Raw genomic sequence first — 26,274 nt, 5'->3', positions numbered from 1 at the left:
GGAACTGGAGTTACAGATGGTTGTGAGCCACCAGGTGGGAGCTTGGACTTGAACTCTGGTTCTTTGAACAGTAACTGCTCTTAGGCACTGAGCCTCCTCTCCAGCCCTGCTCTGTTCTCAGGTAACAGGCTGTCTTGGCATTTCCTGTGTAGACTAGTCTAGAGTTGACAGGTGGGCACCTGAACCTGGTTGGTCCGGATGACCCCAGAACTTCAAGCCAGCTCAGCAAGTGCTCTATGTTTCCAGCTGTATCCCTTCTGTTTTGTTTTTGAGAAAAGATGTCACTGTGTAACTAGGCTGTCCCAGATCCCATGGCGGTCCTGACTCAAAAGTCACACCTGACGACTACTTTTCAGTGCCAACTCAAGAGTCAGGATTCATGCCAGCGTGAGAAGCCATTTATTGTTCAGAGGCTGGGCTCCCACGTTTAGGGGGAGCCCCTCCAGTGCTTCCTCCTCCCACTGCCCCCGTGGACCCCTCAAGTGGCAGGTGGTTGAGCTGGTCGTGGAGAGAGCACATCTTCAAATGCATATAGTCCAAAGTGGCCACCTTCTCCCTGCAGTGACAGTCAGCGGGGTCAGCCCTGCCCAAAGTGGCCACCTTCTCCCTGCAGTGACAGTCAGCGGGGGTCAGCCCTGGGAAGTCCAAAGTGGCCACCTTCTCCCTGCAATGACAGTCAGCGGGGTCAGCCCTGGGAAGCCCAAAGTGGCCACCTTCTCCCTGCAGTGACAGCCAGCGGGGTCAGCCCTGCCCAAAGTGGCCACCTTCTCCCTGCAGTGACAGTCAGCGGGGTCAGCCCTGCCCAAAGTGGCCACCTTCTCCCTGCAGTGACAGTCAGCGGGGGTCAGCCCTGGGAAGCCCAAAGTGGCCACCTTCTCCCTGCAGTGACAGCGGGGTCAGCCCTGGGAAGGCCCAGTGGGGGCCAGGGCAGGTGGCCTCACCCTCCTCCCATGCCCTCCCATGCCCTCCGCCTCAGTCCTCACTCCGGCTTCATCTTGTCCGTCAGCAGTAGGTTCTTGGCCCGAACGGCTTCGTCTTGGGCCAGCCGAAGGGTGAAGCTCAGGGCCTCTGCCCTGACTTGTTTGGCCAAGGCCTGGTGCTCCAGCTCCTGGGGAGAGGAGTGTAGGCGCGGCTGGGCTTGCTGAACTGGGCTGGGGGTGGAGGGGGAGCTGGGTCGCGGAGGGTAAGGGGTAGGGTCCCATGGAGCCCACACACCACCCAAAGTAACCCATCAGGCCTTGAGCTTGGGGATAACCCTGGAATCCCATAATCCGCCTGTCTCCCCAGCTGCATCTCACAGGAAGCCCGTGAGCGTCCTGGATGTTCTCGATGCACTGGCCTGTGTCTCAGCAAGCTGAGTCACCACTCAAACACTGTGCCCCTAATGCCTAGGAACTGCCCCATACTGTGTGTATCCCGGATGGCATGGTGCCCTTGCACATCCCATAATTCTTAAGTTCCTCTGTCACGAGAATGGTTCCTAGCATTACAGTGCTCCGTATCCCACAGTTCACCACGCCCTGTGAATGTCTGTGGATTAGGGCTGCAGCTCTCCTTACAATTCGTATCCCGTCATCCCCTAGGCCGGCATCCCATCGTGCACTGACCTCAGTATCTACGATGCGCCAGGCCATGACCTCATGCATCCCTACAACTACTCTCTCTAATGTATATCCCGCAGGCCAATATGCACTCGCTCTCTATGTCCCACAATGCACCAGACCTCAAGCTCTAACAGCTAGAAGGCTGTGACTTGTGGAAGTGGGTCCCTCTGTGTCCAGGGACCTCCCCGAAGGGCCACAGAAAATCAGGCCCATGATTCAGAGCTACAGAGAGGAATCTGCTCCCCGTGCTCTCCCAGCCCAGTGCATTAGTATGCTTCGGGCAGAACCTGTCACCGTAGGCAGCAGAATGACTGCCTGGGCGTCTGTTCCTGCCGCAGGCCAGCAGGGCTCCTGAGCAGGGCTGCCCACACCCTGCTAAACACAACTTGTGTCATGGCAACCCATGGTTTCTGGTACCAGAATCTTCTTGTGTAGCCTCTGGCAGCTGGGGCAGGCAGGAGCCAGGCCTTTTTGCTTCACCTCATCCACAAGCGGGGCCAGCGCACGTTCCAGAAGCTGCCGCAGGGACTCTGTGGACAACTGCTGCCCCTGGCTGTGAAGGGGGAGTCAGTGATGGGTGATGCCCTGGTTAGGCTGCATCAGCTCTTTCCTTTTGCTTTTGTGTTTGTTGAGACAACGTCTTTTTTACATAGCTCTGGCTATCCTGGAACTCACTATAGAGACCCATCTAGCTTCGAACTCACAGATCTGCCTGCCTCTACCTCCCGAGTGCTGGGATTAAAGACATGTGCTACCACTGCTTGGCTGGTGGTTCTCGCCTTTAAGCCCAGTACTTGGGAGGCAGAGGCAGGCGGATCTCTGCTCAAGGCCAGCCTGGTCACCAGAGAAACCCTGTCTCAAAAAAAACAACAAAAAGTCATAAACCACCAAGTCTGGCCTTGTTTCTTTAGGGACCTTGCGTAACCTGCCAGATGTCGGCAGTGCACAGTTACGCATGACTGGAAACCCACTTCCTGCTCTCCACAGCACATGGAGGTCTCAGTGTGTGCATGAATGGGGTCAAAAGTCAATGAGTGTCTTCCTTAATCGATCTCCACTTTGATTTTATTATTTTAATCTATGCATGTGTAGGTATGCGTATGTGCCAGGAGAGGCCAGTGGAACCGGATTCCTTCAGATAGAGTTACAGGTGATTTTGAGTGTCCTTCTGTGGGTCCTCTGAAAGAGCAATGTGGGCTCTTAATCTTCTAAGTCATCTCTCCAGCCCCTTACTTTGTGTGCCTGCATGCCCCATATGTACAGACAGGGGCCAGAAGAGGGTGCTGCATCTCCTGGAACTGGAGATGCTGGGAGCCACCATGTGGGAGCTGGGAATGTCACCTGGGTCCTCTGGAAGAGCAGTCAGTGCTCTTAACCCCTGGGCCATCTCTCCAGCCCCTCCAGAGAATGTGGGCATGCGGGTGTGGAGGGTGGAGGACAGCCAGCGTGGGTGGGTGGGCATGCGGGTGTGGAGAGGACAGCCAGCGTGGGTGGGTGGGCATGTGGGTGTGGAGGGCGGAGGACAGCCAGCGTGGGTGTGTGGGTGGGTGGGCATGCGGGTGTGGAGAGGACAGCCAGCGTGGGTGGGTGGGCATGCGGGTATGGAGGGCTGAGGACAGCCAGCGTGGGTGGGTGGGCATGCGGGTGTGGAGGGGACAGCCAGCGTGGGTGGGTGGGCATGTGGGTGTGGAGGGCGGAGGACAGCCAGCGTGGGTGGGTGGGTGGGTGGGCATGCGGGTGTGGAGGGCTGAGGACAGCCAGCGTGGGTGGGTGGGCATGCGGGTGTGGAGAGGACAGCCAGCGTGGGTGGGTGGGTGGGTGGGTGTGGAGGGCGGAGGACAGCCAGCGTGGGTGGGTGGGTATGCGGGTGTGGAGAGGACAGCCAGCGTGGGTGGGTGGGCATGCGGGTGTGGAGAGGACAGCCAGCGTGGGTGGGTGGGCATGTGGGTGTGGAGGGCGGAGGACAGCCAGCGTGGGTGGGTGGGCATGCGGGTGTGGAGAGGACAGCCAGCGTGGGTGGGTGGGCATGCGGGTGTGGAGAAGACAGCCAGCGTGGGTGGGGGGGCATGCGGGTGTGGAGAGGACAGCCAGCGTGGGTGGGTGGGTGGGTAGGCATGCGGGTGTGGAGAAGACAGCCAGCGTGGGTGGGGGGGCATGCGGGTGTGGAGAGGACAGCCAGCGTGGGTGGGGGGGGCATGCGGGTGTGGAGAGGACAGCCAGCGTGGGTGGGTGGGTGGGTAGGCATGCGGGTGTGGAGAAGACAGCCAGCGTGGGTGGGGGGGCATGCGGGTGTGGAGAGGACAGCCAGCGTGGATGGGGGGGGCATGCGGGTGTGGAGAGGACAGCCAGCGTGGGTGGGTGGGGGGGTGGGCATGCGGGTGTGGAGAAGACAGCCAGCGTGGGTGGGGGGGCATGCGGGTGTGGAGAGGACAGCCAGCGTGGGTGGGTGGGTGGGTGGGCATGCGGGTGTGGAGAAGACAGCCAGCGTGGGTGGGGGGGCATGCGGGTGTGGAGAGGACAGCCAGCGTGGGTGGGTGGGTGGGTGGGCACGCGGGTGTGGAGAGGACAGCCAGCGTGGGTAGGGGGGCATGCGGGTGTGGAGGGCGGAGGACAGCCAGCGTGGGTAGGGGGGCATGCGGGTGTGGAGGGGACAGCCAGCGTGGGTGGGTGGGTGGGCATGCGGGTGTGGAGGGGACAGCCAGCGTGGGTGGGTGGGTGGGCATGCGGGTGTGGAGGGGACAGCCAGCGTGGGTGGGTGGGCATGTGGGTGTGGAGAGGACAGCCAGCGTGGGTGGGGGGGCATGCGGGTGTGGAGGGGAAAGCCAGCGTGGGTGGGGGGGCACGCGGGTGTGGAGAGGACAGCCAGCGTGGGTGGGTGGGCACGCGGGTGTGGAGAGGACAGCCAGCGTGGGTGGGGGGGCATGCGGGTGTGGAGAGGACAGCCAGCGTGGGTGGGTGGGCACGCGGGTGTGGAGAGGACAGCCAGCGTGGGTGGGTGGGCACGCGGGTGTGGAGGGCAGAGGACAGCCAGCGTGGGTGGGTGGGCACGCGGGTGTGGAGAGGACAGCCAGCGTGGGTGGGTGGGCACGCGGGTGTGGAGGGCAGAGGACAGCCAGCGTGGGTGGGGGGGCACGCGGGTGTGGAGAGGACAGCCAGCGTGGGTGGGTGGGCACGCGGGTGTGGAGAGGACAGCCAGCGTGGGTGGGTGGGCATGCGGGTGTGGAGAGGACAGCCAGCGTGGGTGGGTGGGCACGCGGGTGTGGAGAGGACAGCTAGCGTGGGTGGGTGGGCATGCGGGTGTGGAGAGGACAGCTAGCGTGGGTGGGTGGGCACGCGGGTGTGGAGAGGACAGCCAGCGTGGGTGGGTGGGCATGCGGGTGTGGAGAGGACAGCCAGCGTGGGTGGGTGGGCACGCGGGTGTGGAGAGGACAGCCAGCGTGGGTGGGTGGGTGGGCATGCGGGTGTGGAGAGGACAGCCAGCGTGGGTGGGTGGGCACGCGGGTGTGGAGAGGACAGCCAGCGTGGGGGGGGGGGCATGCGGGTGTGGAGGGCGGAGGACAGCCAGCGTGGGTGGGTGGGTGGGCACGCGGGTGTGGAGGGCAGAGGACAGCCAGCGTGGGTGGGTGGGTGGGCATGCGGGTGTGGAGGGCGGAGGACAGCCAGCGTGGGTGGGTTCTCCCCCTTCCACAGGGGCAGAGGTGTGGCTGTCAGAGCACACACTTTATCCTCTCAGCCACCTCTCTGACCCCGTTGTATTTTCGTTTTCTTTCCTTTTTTTTTTTTTTTTTTCCGAGACAGGTTTTCTCTGTGGCTTTGGAGCCTCTCCTGGAACTAGCTCTTGTAGACCAGGCTGGTCTCGAACTCACAGAGATCCGCCTGCCTCTGCCTCCCGAGTGCTGGGATTAAAGGCGTGCGCCACCACCGCCCGGCCTTCTTTCCTTTTTTAAAAATAGAATTTATCAGGCCGGGCAGTGGTGGCGCACGCCTTTAATCCCAGCACTCGGGAGGCAGAGGCAGGCGGATCTCTGGGAGTTTGAGGCCAACCTGGTCTACAAGAGCTAGTTCCGGGACGGGCACCAAAGCTACAAAGAAACCTTGTCTCGAAAAACCAACAACAACAAAAAAAAAATAAAATCTATCTATGTAGCCCTGGTTGGCCTGGAATTTGCTATGTATCCAGGGCTGGTCTCATATACACCACAATCCACCTGTCTCTGAGTCCAGGTGCTGGGATTAAAGGCACACATAGCCATATCCAGCCCTGCCTATTCTATTTTTTTTAAGATTTATTTGTTTATGTAAATGGCTGTTTTGTCTACAAGTAGGTTTGCACATCAGAAGAGGGCATCAGATTCCACGGAACTACAATTACAGATGGTTGTGACCTACCACGTGGGTGTTGGGAATTGAGTCATAAGAGCAGCCAGTGTTCTTAACGGCCTTCTAGCTCTCAACCTTATTTATTTGCTTGTTTTCTGCCTTATTTTTAAAGACAGGGTCTTTAACCCTGGAGTTCCTAGATTCAGCTCGACTGGCTGGTACAGGGATTCTCCCAGCTGCTTGCAAGGCAAACACTTTTCTGACTGAGTTCTCTCTCGTGTCCCTGGTATTATGTTGCAGGTCACTGAGAGCCCACCCTCATGACATGCTAACCTTCCCATAATGTGCTGGAAGTGCACACGATTTTCGCTTTCCACAGAAGCCAATTCTTACCATGTGGGAAGGGTAGAAAAGTTGTTCCCACAATGTAATAGAATTCTCACTCTGCAACCCACAGAGATACATCTCACAATGGCAATGTGTGACCCACGATGAGGGCTTTACCCCTCCCCATACCTGGCACAGCGGGCACAGAGGCCTTGGGTAGACCGATCCAAGTTCAAGACATGGTCAGCTCCCCTTCGGGAGTTCTGAAGTTGCCGCCCCAGCTCCTCCAGAATTGGCTTCACTGGTCCCAGAACCTCTAGTTCGCTCCTCAGTGAAGCCATAGACGCGGCTGATCTCTCCACCCTGAGATGGGAGAGCAAGCAATGTGGGTAGCTTGCAATGTCCAATATTAGCCCTGATCCCGAGAGGCCGCCTTTCGATACTATAGACCTGCCTGTCCTCTACTCCAGTGGGGTCCTCCGTCTCCTCTAGGAGTAGGAGCTAGGGCTTCTGCTAGGCAAATGGACTACTGCCAAATCATGCTCTCATTCCTTACTGGTGGATCACAAGCAGGGACTCTACCCCAAAGCCACGCCCTTAATCCATAGCAGGGGTATTTTAGGCAGGGGTTCTACCACTGAGTCACACTTCCAAACCCTCACTGGGGATTCTAGGCAGGTTCTACCTCTTGGTATGGGTCACTTAGCCCCAGCAGACTGGTCAATCCTTAGGTTGGTTCCACTTTCCCATGGACCCCACGTCCCCTCCAACACCTGCTGAGCCCTTACATGGTGCACAGCTCATCTGCCCGTCCTCGCAGCTCCTGCAAGCCCCGCGCAGACTGTGCCTGCTCCCGCTGTGCCCGTTCCCACTGGCCCAGAAAGCCATCCAGCCGGCCACCTAGGCCACCCAGCAACCGCAGGGCTTCCTGCACTGCCCCCTCCTCCTGATGCCACCGGGCTGCCAGTGAGGACACCTCCCTCCTGCGGGAATCAGAGAGGGAGAAAAGATGGGTATAGATCTGACCAGGCATGCCCCCAGTGACTTCACCCCAAACAGATCACCCAGTTATTCCCTTCCTTCCTTCCTTCCTTCCTTCCTTCCTTCCTTCCTTCCTTCCTTCCTTTTCTTCTTCTTTTTTCTTTTCTTTTCTTTCTTTTTTTTTTTAGACAGGGTTTCTCCGAATAGCCCTAGTTGTTCTAGAACTTGCTTTGTAAATCAGGCTGGCCTTGCAATCATAGAGATCCACCTGCTCTGCCTCCCAAGTGCTGGGACTTTTTTATTCTTTTTGAGACATGGTCTCTCTACGCAGTCCTGGTTGTTCTGAACTCTATGTAGACCAGGCTGGTATGGAACTCACATAGATCCTCCAGCCTCTTCCTCCCCGTGCTGGGACTAAAGGTGTGCGCCACTATGCTCCGTCGTTTTCTTTTCTATGTGTGTGCTAGTTTAGCCCCGTGTCACTGATGCCATCACCCAAATTCTCTTCTAGGTTCTGTTGCTGTCCTCACTCGCCTAGCTCCTCTAAGCCCCACCCACTTCAGCCTCCAAGTCCCTCCCATATCAAGCTTTTCCAGTCCTCCCTCACCTACCGCAACCCCTCTGATCCACGTTGTCCCTCCCTCTCTCATCCAAACCCCAGCCTCCACGTTCCACGGAGGTCCCACCCTTTGTTTAACCTGAGGCCTGGTCCACCCACCTCCTTCAGCCCCCGCCCACCTCAGCTCCTCCAGGCCGGTGGACACCTTCTGCAACTGCTGCTCTGTCAGCGAATGTCCCTCCGCTGCCCGGAGTGCCATGCCCCAGCTACTAGAGGTCAGGCCTCGCTGCCGCGGGGGTTCCTCGGGGCTGCCGGGCGGGCCGGAGCACCCCTGACTTGGAGTGGCAGAGCTCAGGCCACGCCGGGAGAGGCCGGCCTCCAGCTTTTGCTCCAACTCCTGCAGTTCGGCTTCTTGCCTCCGCGGCGTCTCATCCTGCAGTTGCTGCTGGAGGTACCTTAGCTTCTCCTGGGCAGGAGAGGACAATGAATCAGGGTGTCCGGCACCTTGTCACCCTTAGTCACCTGCACCCCAGGGATTCACAAGACTGCAAAGTAGTGTGGGAAGAGGAAACTGGGAAGCACGCTTGCCGTCTAACTGGCCTCATTGCTGTCATTGCGGGAGAGACCGTTCACTCTAAACCCTAAGACTGCAACCAGCCTACCCCCATCTTCTACCTGTCAAAAATCAGCCTTTCGAGACCACAACAGGCTTTCTCGGCGTTTTGTTGGGCAGTAAGCTGGGACGTTTCATCCTAGAGCCCACCCACCAGGGCTTCATGCTCCACGCTTACTTAACTTCCTGAGGCTCCACTCTGGTCCCTCCCACCAACCCCTCTTTGGCTCCTCCTGTGGGTCCTCCAGTCCAAGCCGCCTCAGCTTCGGCAGCTCTGGACGCTCTGCACTCCTGTCCCTGCCCTCCCCAGCTCCACTAACCCCCATCCCTAGGCTCCACCCAAACTTTTTCCTAGTTTGGGACCCACTCCTCAGCCCTCTTACCTCCAGCAAGGCAGAGTTCTGCTTCAGGACGTTGGTTTTGATTTCAGCGTCTTCCACTGAGCGGGTCACCTTGCGGCAATTCTCCTGGGTCAGGACATCAGGGCGGGGGCCCTACCTTCCCATTCCGGTTCTGCCCCCACCATCAGCCTCGCTGTTTGCATAGCACCTGCCCCGCGTGGGATGCAACTCCTTCCCAGCCCCTCTTCCTCCCTAGCCAACCTGTGCTAACCCTTCCCGTCCTGGCCTAACCCTTCCCGTCCTGGCCTAACCCTTCCGGTCCTGGCCTAACCCTTCCACCGTCCCACTACTCCTGCGCTCCTTTTGTCTTAAGTTTTAAGATTTAAAAGATTAAAAAAAAAATTTCTTGAGCGGGGCAATAGTGGTGTATGTCTTTAATCCCAGCACTCTGGAAGCAGGTGGATCTCTGAGTTCAAGGCCAGCCTGGTCTACAGAGTGAGTTCCAGGACAGCTAGGGTTACACAGAAAAGCCCTGTCTCAAAAATAACAAGAAGAAAAAAAAGAAGAAAAAAAATTCTTGTGTTCTTCCCGTGTATGCGTGTTTTGTCTTCATGTGTGTATGTGCATATGTGTGTGTCCAACATGCATGCAGTGCCCATGGAAACCGAAAGAGCACTGAGAAGATCTCACTTACCGCTGGCCTCCAAGTCCTTATATAGCTGGAAAGAGTCTTGACCTCCTGAGTCCTAGAGCCCAGCTTCCGAATGCAGTTATAGGTGTGTACCACATTCAGTTTAATGGCATGCCGGGATTGAACCCAGGCCTTCCTGCATGCTAAGCGAGCGCTCTACCGCCTGAGCCACACCCGGAGCCCCCACGCTCCCTTCCTCCTCTCCCCAAGCCCAATCCTCCTACAGCCGCTCACCTTCAACTGACTGCAGTAACCCTCCAACTCTTCTGCCTCCTGCCGCCGCCGCTCCAGATTCTCACTGAGCACAGAGCACTCACTCTTGACCATGGAAGGGAGGCAGTGGGGGAAGGTTACAGGGGGAGCAGGGGCTTATCCTCCGCGGGGCTGGGCATGCACTAAGGGGAAAGAAGGCTCCAAGGTGGGAACTTAGCACTGGAGGAAGAGGCCACACAGGGGTGCGGGGTGGTGGGGTACAGGGATTCTCCAGCCTCACACCTGCAGGGTCTGAATGTGCCGATTAACTCTTGTAGTCTTTTCCTTCAAGCTGGTGATGGAGTCTTTGGCACGCACCAATCCACTGTTGACCCCACTCTGGAAAAGAGTGGGAGACGTGTAGTCCAATACCAAGAAATCAGCTTGGGTTTTGCTCTGGAAGGGTATGTGGCTTTGCTAAAGGATGGCACCCTTGGACTTAGTTTCCTTGTGTGGGAAAGCCAGAGGCAGACTGATATTCTTGACTGTGCTCAAGGAAAGTACAACGGGAAGACAGTTCAAAAACCTTGAGGCAAATGCCTGTGAATCTCCCTGTTGGGGATGGGGTATAACTCAGTGGTGGAGCCTCTGCTAGGATACCCCAGTGAGGGGCTGGGGTGTGACTCAGTGGTAGAGTACTTGCCCAGCATGCACAAGATCTTGGGTTCGAGCCACAAATATGTATTCATAAAAGCCCTCCTCCTTTCTCTTTACTCTCTGGAGTAAAATCAACATCTTGGATCATCACACAGACACTGAGATTTGTTTCCCAACTATGTGTCTTCAGCCTCCTCAGCACCTCTGTCTAGTCAACCTGCTTCATTCTTTTTTGTTTTGTTTTTGAGACAGGGTCTCACTATGTAGCTCTGGCTGTCCTGGAGATATCCCTGCCTCAGCTTCCTACTTATTGGGATAACCGGCAAGAACACTGTGCCCAGCTGTCTCCACTTTGAAGACAGTCTCAACTGGGCAGGGATGGCTCACACCTTTAATTCCAGTTCTTGGGAGGCAGGTGTATCTCTGAGTTCAAAGCCAGCCTGTTCTAGAGAGAGAGTTCCAGGACAGTCAGAACAGTTACATAGAGAAACCTGGAGTAGGTGGGCCTTCTATGTGTTACTTTCATTGGTTAATAAAGAAACTGCCTTGGCTTTTTGATAGGGCAGAATTCAGATAGGCGGAGTAGACCGAACAGAATGTTGGGAGAAAGAAAGCAGAATCTGGCCCAGGATGGACATAGATTAGAATCTTCCTGGTAAGCCATCACCTCATGGTGCTACACAGATTAATAGAAATGAGTTAATCAAGATGTGAGAATTAGCCAACAAGAGGCTGGAACTACTGGGCCAGGCAGTGTTTAAATGAATACAGTTTCTGTGTAATTATTTTGGGTAAAGCTAGCCAGTAGCCGGGAGCCAGGCGGCAAGTAGCATTTCATTGCTCCTTTTATAACAGAACCACTGTCTGAAAAATAAATAAATAATAAATAAAACCAAAGATTATCAGCAAAATGGCAGTGGATGAATTCTAAAATCCCACACTTCCATAAGCAGACTAACAAAGCAGAAACACTCTGAGGTGCTCTTCTGCTCTCTAGAAACTGAGGATACAATGGGCCAGGTATGGCCGCACACTTCTGTTATCCTGGCACTTGGGAGGTGATGCTCTGGGGAATGCTGGCTGCCATGTCAACGACATTTCCCTATGGAGAAGAAGGCCGTGTGACCAGGAGGGGAGCCTAGGTCTCTAGCCAAAGGTCAGAAAGGAGTGAAGCACCCACAGGGTGCAATGTCTTGGTAGGGCCATCTGATGAACACAGCTGTAAGCACAATGCTGACTTCCTCCCATCAGAGGACCATAGTGCGGTGTTTTATTCTTTATTTTTTTGGGGGGGGGGCACCACCCAGATCCCAAATAAATCACACATGGAGGCTTATTCTGTTATGAATGCCCAGCCTTAATTTGGCTTGCTTCTTGCCAGCTTTTCTTATCTTAAATTATCCTGACTACCTTTTGCCTCTGGGCCTTTATCTTTCTTAATTCTGTATATCTTACTTTCCTTCTTACTGTGTAGCTGGCTGGGTGATTGGGTCCCTGATGTCCCCCTCTTGTTCTCCTAGTTCTTTCTCCTCCCGGATTCCTCCTATTTATACTCTGCTTGCTATACCTGCCTGATGTGGGTGGGATTCCCCTCGGTATGCTGTGAATGCCATTGATTAATAAAGAATCTGTTTCAGCCAGTGGCTTAGCAGGACAGAGCTAGGTGGGGAAAACTACACTGAATGCTGGGAAAAAGAAGGCAGAATCAGGAGAAGCCATGTAGCTGGAGACAGATGTCAGAACTTTACCCAGCAAGTAAGCCACAGCCTTGTGGTGATACACAGATCAATAGAAATGGGTTAAATTAAGATGTAAGAGTTAGTCTCTCCGGCCCCCAAGCCATTCAACTCTTTATTAAGACCATCAGGTATTTTAGACAGGCACAGTAACACAGCTTGACAGAGTTAACAGCATCAACAAAATTCACACACCTGAAAATAATATTCCCCAACAGAGGCCACAGTCCTCACAGAAAAGTTGACTGCACCCTACACCCCCTGATGTAATGTCTACTGTTGCGAGATATTGATTACACTGTGTAAAGATAGGGTGCTAGGATTTGCTATGATTTTAGCTTAATAAAAAGCTAAATGGCCGGGGCTGGAGAGATGGCTCAGAGGTTAAGAGCACTGACTGTTCTTCTAGAGGTCCTGAGTTCAATTCCCAGCAACCACATGGTGGCTCACAACCATCTATGATTAGATCTGGCACCCTCTTCTGATGTGCAGGCACAACATTATAAAGAATTCTTTTTAAAAAGTATGGACAAGGAGTCAGATATCCTGCAGTCTCTCAGGGTGGGCCAGCGCTTGACGTAAAAAGGCAGAGCTACTGGCTGCTGTCCAGGCCATGCAACCAGCATGATATGTCTGTGCCATGCACTGAGCCAAGCAGCGTGGCAGCTAATATAGCAGTTTAAGATTTGTTTCATGTGGTCACAGAAGCCAGGTTCAGACACAGAAAACCTCTAAAAATGGACAGTATGTTTTTAAAAATGTACTAAGAGCTGGAGAGATGGCTCAGTGGTTAAGAGCATTGCCTGCTCTTTCAAAAGTCATGAGTTCAACTCCCGGCAACCACATGGTGGCTCACAACCATCTGTAATGAGGTCTGCTGCCCTCTTCTGGTCTGCAGACATACACACAGATAGAATATTGTATAATAAATAAATAAATAACTATTAAAAAATTTAAAAAAATGAAAATGTACTAAGAGTGGGTACATACCACGTTCATCTTTCTGGATCTGGGTTGCCTCACTCAGGATGGTTTTTTCTAGTTCTGTCCATTTGCAGGCAAAATTCAAGCTGTCATTGTCTTTTACCACGGAGTAAACTCTAATGTGTGTAACTGTGTCACATTTTCTTTATCCATTCTTCAGTTGAGGGGCATCTAGGTTCTTTCCAGGTTCTGGCTATTACAAATAGTGCTGTTATAAACATAGTTGAACAAATGTTCTTACATGACTGAGCATCCTTTGGGTATATGCCCAAGAGTGGTATTGCTGGGTTCTGAGGTAGGTTGATTCCCAATTTTATGAGAAACCGCCATACTGATTATCATATGTACTCATAAGTGGATACTAGCTGTAAAGCAAAGGACAAGAAGCCCGTAGTCTACAACCCCAGAGAAGCTAAGCAACAAGGAGAACCCTCAGAGAAACATATATAGATCCCCCTGGGAAGAGGAAATAGACAAGATCTCCTGAAAAAATGGGGAGCATGCAGGTGGAGGGAAAAGGGAAGGCGGAAGGGGAGGAGGAGGAGAGGGGGGGAGAACTTGAGGGAATGGAATAGTCAAGATGGAAAAAGGACAGAAATGAGAACAAGGAAACAGATATTTTGATTGAGGAAGCCATTATGGGGCTAGCAAGAAATCTGGAACTAGAGAAATTCCCAGGAATCCCCAAGGATGACCCCAGCTAAGACCCTAAGCAATAGAGGAGAGGGAGCCCGAACCGGCCTTACCCTGTAGTCAGATTGATGACTATCCTTTTTTTTTTTTTTTTTTTTTTTTGATTTTCGAGGCAGTGTTTCTCCATAGCTTTTGGTTCCTGTCCTGGAACTAGCTCTTCTAGACCAGGCTGGCCTCGAACTCACAGAGATTCGCCTGCCTCTGCCTCCCGAGTGCTGGGATTAAAGGCGTGCGCCACCACTGCCCGGCCAGGTAACAGGTTTATAGTAATGGCAGATTTCGTTTCCATTGCTACCTTTACTTCCTTTTTTGTCACTCTCTGGATGGTATCATGCGAAGCTTATATGACTATGGGAATACCTCAGTTTACTGGTTATTAGGTTTCAGTTTTCTTCTCCAAATTCTATCATTAAAGAAGAATATGGCACTAGTTGACAGGATTAATATAATCAAAAATCAGAGGTTATCTCAACAAGTGATATGATAGGCAGAATTGGCTCCCTATCTAAGGGTACTAGGAAGTTGTCTGAAAGGGTTCATGCTGTTGAATTTGATGTTCAGAAGTTATCACAAAGTTTAGATAAGTTAACAGAATGTACCTCAGCCGGGCGGTGGTGGCGCACGCCTTTAATCCCAGCACTCGGGAGGCAGAGGCAGGCGGATCTCTGGGAGTTCGAGGCCAGCCTGGTCTACAAGAGCTAGTTCCGGGACAGGCACCAAAGCTACAGAGAAACCCTGTCTAGAAAAAAACAAAAACACAAAAAACAAAATAAAACCAGAATGTACCTCCAGGATGGGAATCTACACGATATCCAAAAAATGTTCAAAGAGGAGATGTTATCTTTAAAGGGGGAACATTAAAACCTTAGAATCATAGGTGCAGAATGAGGATCGGAAAATTGGTACTTTAGTGAAATCACTAGAAACATGTGCAGGTCAGGAGATTCGGGCGTTATGAGAGACAATGATAAAAAGATTTGAAACGATTGAGGAAATTATTGGAGCTGATGAACAGGGAAAGAAGGCACAAGGACAAGATACAACGTCACCACTGGCTGTCAGAACTGGTTTACTCAGGTAAAGCCCTGTAATTTACTCTGACAAAGTATCAAGTTCTAAAGGCTTGAAGGGAGCCAAAAAAGGTAGATGAACGCCAATAGGAACGCATGCTCTAAAAGAAATTAAGCAAGCTGTCCCTACTTATGGCTTGCATTCCGCATTTGTTGAGAAGATGATAAAAACCTGGGCATCTAACGTCAGAGCTACCCCCATGATTTCCCTCAGTTAGTGTCAGCAGTCCTGGATGGTGGACCTTCCTTGATGTTTGGAATTTATTTCAGGGAGGAATCCAAAAATAGGGAACAACAGGGAAGAGCAAAAAGTCTGGAGGTTTCCCAAGATCAAATTCTTGGTAAAGGACCATATGCTGAGCCACAGGTCCAAGCTCTTTACAATGAAGAAGTATTGCCATTATGCCACAAAGCAGTGTTGAATGCTTGCGATAGAATTCAAGAATCAGGGAAAAGATTGAATCATTACCAGGGTTAGGCAGGGACAGAGAGAACCCTTTACTGACTTCTTACAAAGATTAATTAAGGCTCTACAAATAGGAGTAACAGACCCAGAAGCTAGACGAATAATTCTAATATGAACCTGAATATCTGGCTTTTGAAAATGCAAACTTAGAATGCAAAAAGATAATTAGGCCTTTAAGGTCTAGATCAGCACCTATAGATGAATGGATTCTGCATACAATGAATGTTGAGACGTTTGACTGTAATGATGAATCTTGGGTAGGAGAAGTGATTTCCAAAGCAATGAGGAGACATCAAACTCCCAAATGTTTTAATTGTGGTAAAATAGGACATCTGCAAAGGGATGTCAGGCAAGGAATTTCTAGGAATAATATTTCATCTGGGAATGGCAAAAATAGGAGACCTCGGCCTTCAGGTATATAAAAGGTATGGCAAAGGACAACAAATGGACCATGAATGAGAATCAGCAACAGACAATCAAGGCAACCCAATACCATCTTGAAATTCCCTGAGGGGCCTCTCCCAAGCCCTCAAGCCAAAAGTGGCCCAGTTGTTCCCAGTAACCGTGGAGAACATGTCACATGAGGAAAATTTAAAAAAAATCCAGAACCTTCTGTGCAAGACCATAATGTTCTAAATGATGGCACGAATTTGGGAGATAAGTCAAAAATTCAAATAGGAAATAAGAAGCATATATTATGGAAAACTTCTATAAATGATCAGAGGCCAAAGCTGAGAGTGCGTATAAATGGAATTGTGATTGTTGGCTTGATAGACACAGGAGCGGATGTGAGGATCATCACTCCAGGATCGTGGCATCCAAATTGGCCTCTTCAAGAGGGAGGTGTGCAATTAATAGGAATTGGAACCATATCTTGAGTTAAACAAAGCACAAGATGGGTTGACTGTATTGGGCTAGAAAGTCAAAGAGGAAAGCTGGGCCATATGTACCTGATATTGCAATAAATTTATGAGGCCATGACCTGCTACAGCAATGGAATACCCAGATTAATATTCCTGCAGTTCCAGGAACTCATAATTCTGGGAAGGATGTAATAAGGTACTATGAACAAAGGTCACCAGACTTTCAGGCTGTACAAGAACACAAAGCAACTAACAACCTTTAGAGGTACCAACAGTCCTGCCTTTAAGACGGCTAACTGAGAAGCCAAGATGGGTTAAGCAATGGCCTCTAGCTGAAGATAAATTGCAGGCTTTAGAACGATTGGTACAGGAGCAATTAGATGCTTGACATATTGAGGAGTCAACTAGCCCTTGGAATTCTCTTGTGTTTGTTGTAAAAAAGAAATCTGGTAAATGGAGAATGGTGACAGATCTAAGGGCTGTCAACAAGGTAATTCAACGTTTGGGCCCCTACAATCTGGAAATCCTCTGCCATCCCTATAAGATGTCCTCTTATAGTTATTGATTTGAAAGATTGTTTCTTCACTATACCTCTACAAGAAAGGGATAGAGAAAAATTTGCCTTTACAGTGCCTACTTATAATAATTCTCAGCCTACTAGGAGGTATCAATGGACTGTCCTCCCACAGAGGGTGCTCAATAGTCCCACATTGTGCCAATAATTTGTAAGTAAGCCACTGGAAATATGTAAGCAATTTCCTAAGTCTATAATTTATCATTACATGGATGACATTTTGTTATCTGATTCAAATATAGATACTTTAGAAAGAATATTTGAAGAAGTAAAGATAGTTTCACCTAAATGGGGATTATAGATTGCTCCTGAAAAAAATACAGAGAGGAGATTCTGTCAATTATCTAGGTTATAAAATAGATTTACAAAAAATTAGGGCACAAAAGGCACAAAATAGGAGAGATTGGTTACAGACTCTTTTTTTTTTTTTTTTGGTTTTTCAAGACAGGGTTTCTTTGTGGTTTTGGAGCCTGTCCTGGAACTAGCTCTTGTAGACCAGGCTGGTCTCGAACTCACAGAGATCCGCCTGCCTCTGCCTCCCGAGTGCTGGGATTAAAGGCGTGCGCCACCACCGCCCGGCTGGTTACAGACTCTTAATGACTTTCAAAGATTGTTAGAGACATTCCCAGTCTATGAGTGGCTGTTGGGATAACACCTGATCTAACAATTCATTAAAAATAACCTTAGATGGTGATAAAGTTTTGAATAGTCCCAGAGAAATAACAGCTGAAACAGAAAAGGAACTGACAATGGTTGAGGAAAAATTACAGGAGGCACATGTGGACAGGGTGAATACAAATCTTAGTTGTATCCTTGTCATATTGCCTTCCAGAATTTCTCCTGTGGGAATATAATGCAGAGGGATGATATTTTAGAATGAATCTTTTTACCACATGAACCAAGCAAAAAAATAAAAACTTATGTGGAAAAAGTCTCTGAGTTAATTATAAAAGGTAAGCTGAGACTTCGTCAACTATCAGGCATAGACCCAGCAGAAATTATAGTGCCTTTCACTGCTGATGAAATAAGTTATGGGAAGACAATGAACCATGCCAAAGAGCTTTGCTAATTTTTTTGGAGAAATTAATAGCAACTATCCCAAAATCGATAGACTTAACCTTATAAAGAGAACTTCTTGGATTCTTCTTTGAATTGTATGTGATGTTCCATTAACTGGAGCCTGTACATTTTATACTGATGCAAATAAATCAGGGAAGGCAGGTTACAAATCAGATGAATTGAGTAAGGTGAAACAAAGCCCTTATAATTCTGTCCAGAAGGCAGAATTATATGCCATTATTATGGTACTAAAGGATTTTAAAGAACCCCTTAATATAGTTACTGATTCACAATATGCAGAAAGTTATCTTGCATATCGAAACCATTGAATTTATACCAGATGATACAGAGTTGACTTCATTGTGCAAAACATAATCAGGAACAGGCTTTGTCCGATGTACATAACACACATCCGGTCCCATACGGGTCTGCCAGGGTCTCTTGCACAAGGTAATGCAGAAATTGAGCAATTGTTGATTGGAAGCGCGTTGCAGGTCTCAGAATTTCATAAAAAACATCATGTCAATAGCAAAGGTTTAAAGAAAGAGTTTTCTATTATATAACAACAAGCTAAGGACATTATAAAGAGATGTCCTACTTGTTCTTTCTATAATCAAACACCGTTGCCTGCAGGGGCTAATCCAAAAGGTACTCAAAGGAATAAAATCTGGCAGATGGATGTGCTCCACTTAGCAGAATTTGGGAAATTAAAATATGTACATCACACCATTGACACTTATTCAGGCTTTCAGTGGGCAACTGCTTTAAGCTCAGAAAAAGCTGATTCAGTAATCACACATTTATTAGAAGTTATGGCCATCATGGGTATACCTGCACAAATAAAGACAGATAATGGTCCAGCTTACGTCTCTAGAAAAATGAAATGATTTTTTTGCTTATTATAATATTAAGTATATTACAGTTATACCGCACAATCCTACAGGTCAAGCAGTTATAGAAAGATCAAATTGAACTATTAAGGATATGTTAAACAGAAAGGGGTAGAAAATGCCCCCAAAATAGATTACATAATGCTTTATTAACCTTGAATTTTCTTAATGCTAATGAGAAAAGGAACGACAGCAGCAGAAAGACATTGGATAATGGAAAAGTCTGCTGAATTAAATCAACCGGTTTATTTCAAGGATGTGCTGACCTCGTAATGGAAGACAGGAGATGTGCTGCATTGGGGAAGGGGTTTTGCTCTTGTTTCCACAGGAGAAGAAAAATTGTGGATACCATCGAAATTAATAAAGATTCAGTTTGAAGAGGAGAAATCTCTGGAAAGGAGAAATGACAGCTCATTCACAATGATAATCATATTGGTGGTAAGAAAAACATATAGGATGTGGCAGGGTTCTGTTCTTATCTTTGCAGGAAAACACTCATCTTCAAAAAAATTCAAGGGAAGCCGGGCGATGGTGGCGCATGCCTTTAATCCCAGCACTCGGGAGGCAGAGGTAGGCAGATCTCTGTGAGTTCGAGGCCAGCCTGGTCTACAGAGCTAGTTCCAGGACAGGCTCCAAAGCCACAGAGAAACCCTATCTCGAAAAACCAAAAAAAAAAAAAAAAAATTCAAGGGACCCTGGATGTTTGACTACTGACAGTTGGAAAAATAACTACTCAATAAGGATCATCAAGGAAACCGAATGTGTTCCTAAGCATAAATATAGAGAATATACGTTTATATATACACATATGTATGTATGTATTTATAAATATATAGAGCTGGTTTTGGAGTCGGACCCTGACTCAGTCCCTCTCTAATTCCAAACCTGTTGTTAAGGGAAAAGCCCAGAGTTTCTGTCTCATGTCAGGAGCCATGATGGGACAGAAAGAAAAAAGAACTTAGAAAAAGTCTTTACTTTTCTTCATATCTATTTTTGTCTTTATCATACCTTTCATTGAATATATATGTCTGTATATGTCTATATAAATAATGCATAAGTTTTCTACAATGAACAATGAATTTTTTTCTGCAATAAACTTTGAAGTTTCCAGGAAGAAGATGGGGCCCCACAACAAGTCCACCATCGATATGATGTCATGATACTGATAGTGCTACTACAAGACCTGTTTTGGGTACCAGCAGCTCAAGATGGTTCCAACTTGCTAGCTGAATGGTGCACAACTTTTACACCATTCTGGCCAGACCTCCACAAAACACTCAGACACTGTTTGCAATCTTACCAGACATTAATCTTGAAACGTAACCATCATCTTACTTTCACAGGATCCTGTAGAATGAACGTTGCCCCCATGACAGCTGGAAGTAATTCTAGAAGATGATGTCCCCTCTCCCAGCAAAGTTTGTCTTTAGGGTTAGGGACATCATTTAGGGATTGATTATAACTGGTATACAATTAAGGGTTGGGGGGAAATTTTATAAGCTCAGGCATCTTTTTGTTAAAAAAAAAAGGCAGATTCAACACAATGCCCATCAAAATCCCAACAAAATTCTTCAAAGACCTTGAAAGAACGATACTAACTTCATTTGGAAAAGCAAAAAACCCAGGATAGCCAAAATAATCCTGGGCAATAAAAGAACTTCTGGAGGCATCACAATCCCTGACTTCAAACTCTACTACAGAGCTACAGTACCGAAAACAGCCTGGTATCGGCATAAGAACAGACAGGAGGACCAATGGAACCAAATAGAAGACCCGGATATAAATCCACACATCCTCGAACACCTGATCTTTGACAAGGAAGCAAAAAAAAATCAAATGGAAAAAAGAAAGCATATTTAACAAGTGGTGCTGGCATAACTGGATATCAACATGCAGAAGAATGAAAATAGACCTGATCTATCACCATGCACAAAACTCAAGTCCAAATGGATCAAAGACCTCAACATAAAGCCAGCCACACTGAACCTCATAGAAGAGAAAGTGGGAAGTACACTTGAATGCATTGGCACAGGGAACCACTTCCTAAATAGAACCCCAGTAGCACAGACACTGAGAGAAACAATTCATAAATGGGACCTCCTGAAACTGAAAAGCTTCTTTCTGTAAAGCAAACAACACGGTCAACAAGACAAAACGACAGTCTACAGAATGGGAAAAGATCTTCACTAACCCCACATTAGCAGAGATCTGATTTCCAAAATATACAAAGAACTCAAGAAATTGGACACCAAAAGATCACATAATCCAAAACAAAAAACAAAAAAACTGGAGTACAGACCTAAACAGAGAACTCTCAACAGAGGAATCTAAAATGGCTGAAAGACACTTAAGAAAATGTTCAACATCCTTAGTCATCAGAGAAATGCAAATCAAAACAACTCTGAGATTCCATCTTACACCTGAAAGAATGGCCAAGATCAAAAACACTGATGACAACTTATGCTGGAGAGGTTATGGGAAAAAGGAAACACTTCTGCCTTGCTAGTGGGAATGCAAGCTGGTACAACCCCTTTGGATGTCAGTGTGGCAATTTCTCAGAAAATTAGGAAACAACCTTTCTCAAGACCCAGTAATACCACTTTTGGATATATATCCAAAGGATGCTGAATCGTGCCACAAGGACATGTGCTCAACTATGTTCATAGCAGCTTTGTTTGTCATAGCCAGAACCTGGAAACAACCTAAATGGCCCTCGACTGAAGAATGAATAAGGAAAATGTGGTACATTTACACAATGGAGTACTACACAGAGAAAAAATAAAACATCTTGAAATTTGCAGGAAAATGGATGGAACTAGAAAACATTATTTTGAGAGAGGTAACCCAGACACAGAAAGACAATTATCGCATGTACTCACTCATAAGTGGTTTTTAAACATAAAGCAAAGAAAGCCAGCTTATAAACCATAATCCCAGGGAATTTAGACAGCAATGGGGACACTAAGAGAGACTTACATAGGGGCTGGAGAGATGGCTCAGTGGTTAAGAGCATTGCCTGCTCTTACAAAGGTCCTGAGTTCAATTCCCAGCAACCACATGGTGGCTCACAACCATCTGTAAAGAGGTCTGGCGCCCTCTTCTGGCCTTCAGGCATACACACAGAATATTGTATACATAATAAATAAATAAATATTTTTTAAAAAAAGAGAGAGACTTACATAGATCTAATCTACATGGAAAGTAGAAAAAAACAAGATCTCCTGAGTAAATTGGGAGCATGGGGAGCTTGGGGGAGGGTTGAAAGGTGGAGGGGAGAGGCAGGGAGGGGAGCAGAGAATAATGTAGAGCTCAATAAATATCAATAAAAAAAGGGAAAATTGGATAGGATAATAGATTGGTTTGTGAGTTATTATTTATAGACAATTACATTGATATAGATATTGTGTATTGATATAAAGTTAAATTATATTGAATATTGTATGCATGCATGCTTCTACTTCTGTTTAAAACATCTTTTATGTATTGATATATATATATTTACCATATTGCAGTGTACATTTCTACCTCTGTTCAAGATACTCATACATTGATTACATTTGGAGGTCATTGTCCTCATTTATTGCACAGTTGTTTATTGTCTTAGTCTTTAAGTTAGATCGGTATTAAGAATTATAGATCACTAGTCATCTATGTTTGTCATACTTATAGTTAGACTAATCAGGTTCTTTAGATACATAGAGATTATATTCTGTATAGATAGGCAATCTTCAACCACTACAAAGAGCTGTAGAAAATAGCATTTAAATAACTTAGAGTTCTGTTGAAGTGAGACACAATTGCTCCTGGCAGCACCAAGGGAATGTTGAGCACTGAAGACACTCCACTTGCAGCTTGTTTTCTTCTTGGAAAAACTGGCCTTTGGGCAAAGCAATGCCCATGCCTCATCCACTGACAAGATATATAGTATCCAGACATGGATAAGCAGGACTGTCAAATCTTGCCAAGACAGGGTAAGACGGTTTTGAAAATTTTCTTGCCTTTGAAAATAGTCTGTCGGTTATTCTAGGCCTTAGCCAAAGTTGGTTGCTTCAATGTTGCAAATGTGACTTTGGATGATTGTCCAGGTAGCCAGTTGTCTCTGTGATTTGTTGCATGTTTTGGAAGTTGATTGTTCTTCTTACTCACTCAGGTAACATTATTTCCCTTCTCGGATCTTCAATGGGGTCGAAGACTAGATAAATGTAGTTACCTTTCCTCTCATGACTTGGCCAAGTGATTTATTATACAAGACTTAAATAAGTCAGAATAGGATATTTGTTCTTATTGTATATAATTTTGTATTAGGTTTAGAACTCTCTTATTTAAACAAAAGAGGGAGGTGCTGCAGAAAGGTTTACAGCTAGTAACTACCCGCCTTCTGGGGCGTGGCCTCATAGACTATTTACCCAGGCCCTTCTCTCCTCCCTCCTGATTCCCGTTTGCTCCTTTGGATTGTTTGGATCCCATCTCCATCCACTGTTCAAGCAGAGAATCCTGATTTGTAAGTTTTCCCCTAAGTAAATAACCATCTAAATATCCATCTCTCGGTTCTGAGCTAGTGCAGGGTTTCTTTTAAGCCTCTGATCTCTCCACCACCGTTGCCATCTCTTTTCTTTTCTTCTGCCAAGCCTAAATTCTCCTATTTTTTACTCTCCCTACCCAGAAGTCCTGCCTATACCTCCTTCTTCGCTATTGGAAATTCAGCTTTTTATTAGACTAACCAGGTACCTTAGGCAGGCAAGGTGAAAGAGCAACACATCTTCCCATAGTTAAACAAATATTCCATAGCACAACGAAATGGCTTCTTGGGTGAAGGCATTTGCTCCCAAGTCAGACGACTGGAGTCTGATCCCCAGATCCTCTCAGTCAAGGGAGGTGTCACTCATATGTGCTGAAGCACTTGTTTTCCATCTCACATAAAAACTAATTAAAAAAAAAAAGAAGCTGGAAAAAAGGCTCATCAGTTAAGAGTATTGGCTGTTTTTGCAGCAAACCCAGGTTCAGTTCCCAGAATCCACATAGCAACTTAAAATTATCTGGAACTCCAGTTTCAGGGGATCTGACACCCTCCTCTGGCTTCCTTGGGCACCAAACATGTATACAGTGCTCTTACACACAGGTGGGAAGGACACTCATAAAATAAAAATAAATTCCTTTTTTAAAAAATTCTAGCACAGGCTGGGTGGCAGTGGCCCTCAACTTTAATCCCAGCAGTCAGGAGACAGAGGCAGGCAGATCTTCATGAGGCCAGCCTGATCTACAGAGTGAATCCCAGGACAGTCAGGGATAGACAGAGGAAACCCTGTCTCAAAAAGCCAAAAACCAACCAAACAGTTAACTGCCTAGGCCTCTCTCTTTTCCTAGTCAAAAGTCTGTAGTTTTTCTCACCAGAAACCCATGTACAACCTTAGTGGCTTTCTGGGTTTTTGTTTGTTTGTTTGGTTGGTTGGTTTTTTTTTCCTTTTCCTTATAGGTTATAATCTCATCCAAGTCCCCACCAGAACCAGTCTATAAACTCGGTTATCCAAATGAGTGAAGGGCAGTGAGCAGGCTCGGTAGGGAAAGGCAGTACCGCCAAGAACCTGAGTTCTGTCTTTGGGTTCCACCTGGTGTCAGGAGAGAACCCACTCCTCCAAGTTATCCTGTGACCTCCAGTTTCTACACAAACCTTTGGAGCTGTAAGGAGAGCCACCCAGTGGTGCATAAGGCTGATGCTCACACACACACATCCCGGCCTCTCCCTTGCTAAGTCGTCACCCTTGCATGGGTCCTGTTTCCCACTGAGCGCCTCTCCTCAGTGACCTGTTTCAAGTCTATATTAAAACATCTTTCATGAAATCTCTAGCTCTGGTTTATAAGCCCAAATTCTTTTCTTCATGGAAGCCACCAACCCCTGTTGGGTCCCAGTGCAGGTCGCTGCGAGGTGACGCTAATGCCTCAGTCTGGGGGTGGTGTTGTGTGTCTTTAATTCTAGAGAGCGGCGTGGTGGCAGGAGGATGCTGTGAGTTTGAGGCTAGCCTGGTCTACATAGAGAGTTCCAGACCAAACGGGGCTACACAGTGAGATGCTGTCTCAAACACAAATTCAACAATAAAAGGAAAGGCTCAAGCTGCTGAGGGTGACAGCTTGGCCTTGTGTCTCTGTCCCATACTCTTGACATCTCATCTTTGGCTTTCAAGGGGAATATTTCCCGGAAGCTGGGAGCATGGGCTCAAGCCTGTCATCCCAGCTACTTGGAAGGACTGCAGGTTGGCCAGCTTGGACGAAGGACTAAGACCTGTCTCAAAAGTAAAAGAGCTCAGGTGTGGCTCAGTGGTGGAGCCCTGCCTAGAATCCCCCAGTGAGGGGCTGGGGTGTGGCCCAGTGGTAGAGCCCCTGCCTAGAATCCCCCAGTGGGGGGCTTGGGTGTGGCTCAGTGGTAGAGCCCCTGCCTAGAATCCCCCAGTGGGGGGCTGGGTGTGGCTCAGTGGTAGAGCCCCTGCCTAGAATCCCCCAGTGGGGGCTAGGGTGTGGCTCAGTGGTGGAGCCCTGCCTAGAATCCCCCAGTGGGGGGCTGGGGTGTGGCCCAGTGGTAGAGCCCTGCCTAGAATCCCCCAGTGGGGGGCTGGGGTGTGGCTCAGTGGTAGAGCCCTTGCCTAGAATCCCCCAGTGGGGGGCTGGGTGTGGCTCAGTGGTAGAGCCCCTGCCTAGAATCCCCCAGTGGGGGCTAGGATGTGGCTCAGTGGTGGAGCCCTGCCTAGAATCCCCCAGTGAGGGGCTGGGGTGTGGCTCAATGTATTCTCTGTGTTGCTTAGGATGAGACCCGTGCCTTGCTCTAGCCTTGAGCTTCTCCCTCCCCCAGAAGTCTCTTCTTGATGCTGTCATTGAGGCCTGTCTTCTGGCCTCCGTGACTAGAGCGTCTCACTCAAAACCAGATCAGCTCCCTGCCTCCATTGAGTAGACCCCGGCCCTCCCCATGTGAGCTGCTCACCAGAAGTTCTGTGATGTCAGGGTCCTCGGGAGCCCAGGGTGTTGTAGGGGAAGAAGGTGGCCCTGGCAGAGCCAGTGGACCACTGTCCTCTGTGGTAGAGTCTGTGCCTGACGAGTCGGGCTCCATAGCAGTCAGGTTGAGCAAGGACACGTTGGTGCAGGCTGAGGACCGCTTGAGGTTCAGGCACCAGTGGGACATCCGGGGCTCCACCCTGCAGGTGACCCAGGAGATGGTGGGGATTGGGTGCCGGAGGGAGGAGCGGGGCTTATGTCCACTGAGGCCACCGGACCCCCTGCTTCTTTCAGCTACTGTCGCCCTGCTGCCCGCTTTCACTTCCTGCTCAGTCCCCATTGCCTGTGTTCTTCCATCACTCCGCCCTCTCCTCCTGATGCTCCCTTCAACCCACTGCCTTCCCGTCCCTCTTCCTTGCCTCGCCTTTCCCTCCAGCACCCATGCTTTGCTGTAGGCAGCGTTGGGCAGTAGGCCTATCACCAACAGGGTGCAGGAAACCCACCCATGGAAGGACACGGCCTTCTTTTTCTTCGTGATCCCCTTGGTAGGGCTGGTCACTCCCCCTGGAGCCTCAGGAACCAGCTGGGCGCAGCTCTCGACCCCCGCAGGTGGGTCCCCCGCCTCATGGATTTCTTTGGATTGCCAGATAGTCTTCACCACCACACTTGCCAT

At 48.8% G+C, this 26,274-nt stretch overlaps 1 protein-coding gene across 3 annotated transcripts; it reads right to left on the bottom strand.

The window, feature by feature from the left end:
* Nucleotides 1–232: 232 nt before the first annotated feature.
* Tsks (testis specific serine kinase substrate) lies at nucleotides 233–26,274 on the bottom strand. Of its 3 annotated transcripts, none has more exons than XM_075952422.1 (11): nucleotides 26,105–26,274; nucleotides 25,591–25,801; nucleotides 9,932–10,027; nucleotides 9,671–9,754; nucleotides 8,788–8,898; nucleotides 7,971–8,257; nucleotides 7,040–7,234; nucleotides 6,441–6,614; nucleotides 2,022–2,157; nucleotides 984–1,108; nucleotides 233–556 (listed from the first exon to the last, which is right to left on the bottom strand). In XM_075952422.1, the coding sequence occupies exons 1-11, from the start codon at nucleotides 26,272–26,274 to the stop codon at nucleotides 400–402; spliced, it is 1,746 nt and encodes a 581-aa protein (XP_075808537.1). In that variant the 3' UTR covers nucleotides 233–399. The 3 variants fall into 3 exon arrangements, with proteins under 3 accessions (XP_075808537.1, XP_075808538.1, XP_075808539.1); XM_075952423.1 differs by having other exon boundaries at nucleotides 8,788–8,871; XM_075952424.1 differs by having other exon boundaries at nucleotides 401–556; nucleotides 984–1,151; nucleotides 8,788–8,871.

Source organism: Microtus pennsylvanicus, chromosome 18 (assembly GCF_037038515.1).
Source record: "Microtus pennsylvanicus isolate mMicPen1 chromosome 18, mMicPen1.hap1, whole genome shotgun sequence".
NCBI lineage: Eukaryota > Metazoa > Chordata > Mammalia > Rodentia > Cricetidae > Microtus > Microtus pennsylvanicus.
Note: the sequence above shows the minus strand (reverse complement) of the source record. Positions and strands in the feature narration are given on the sequence as shown.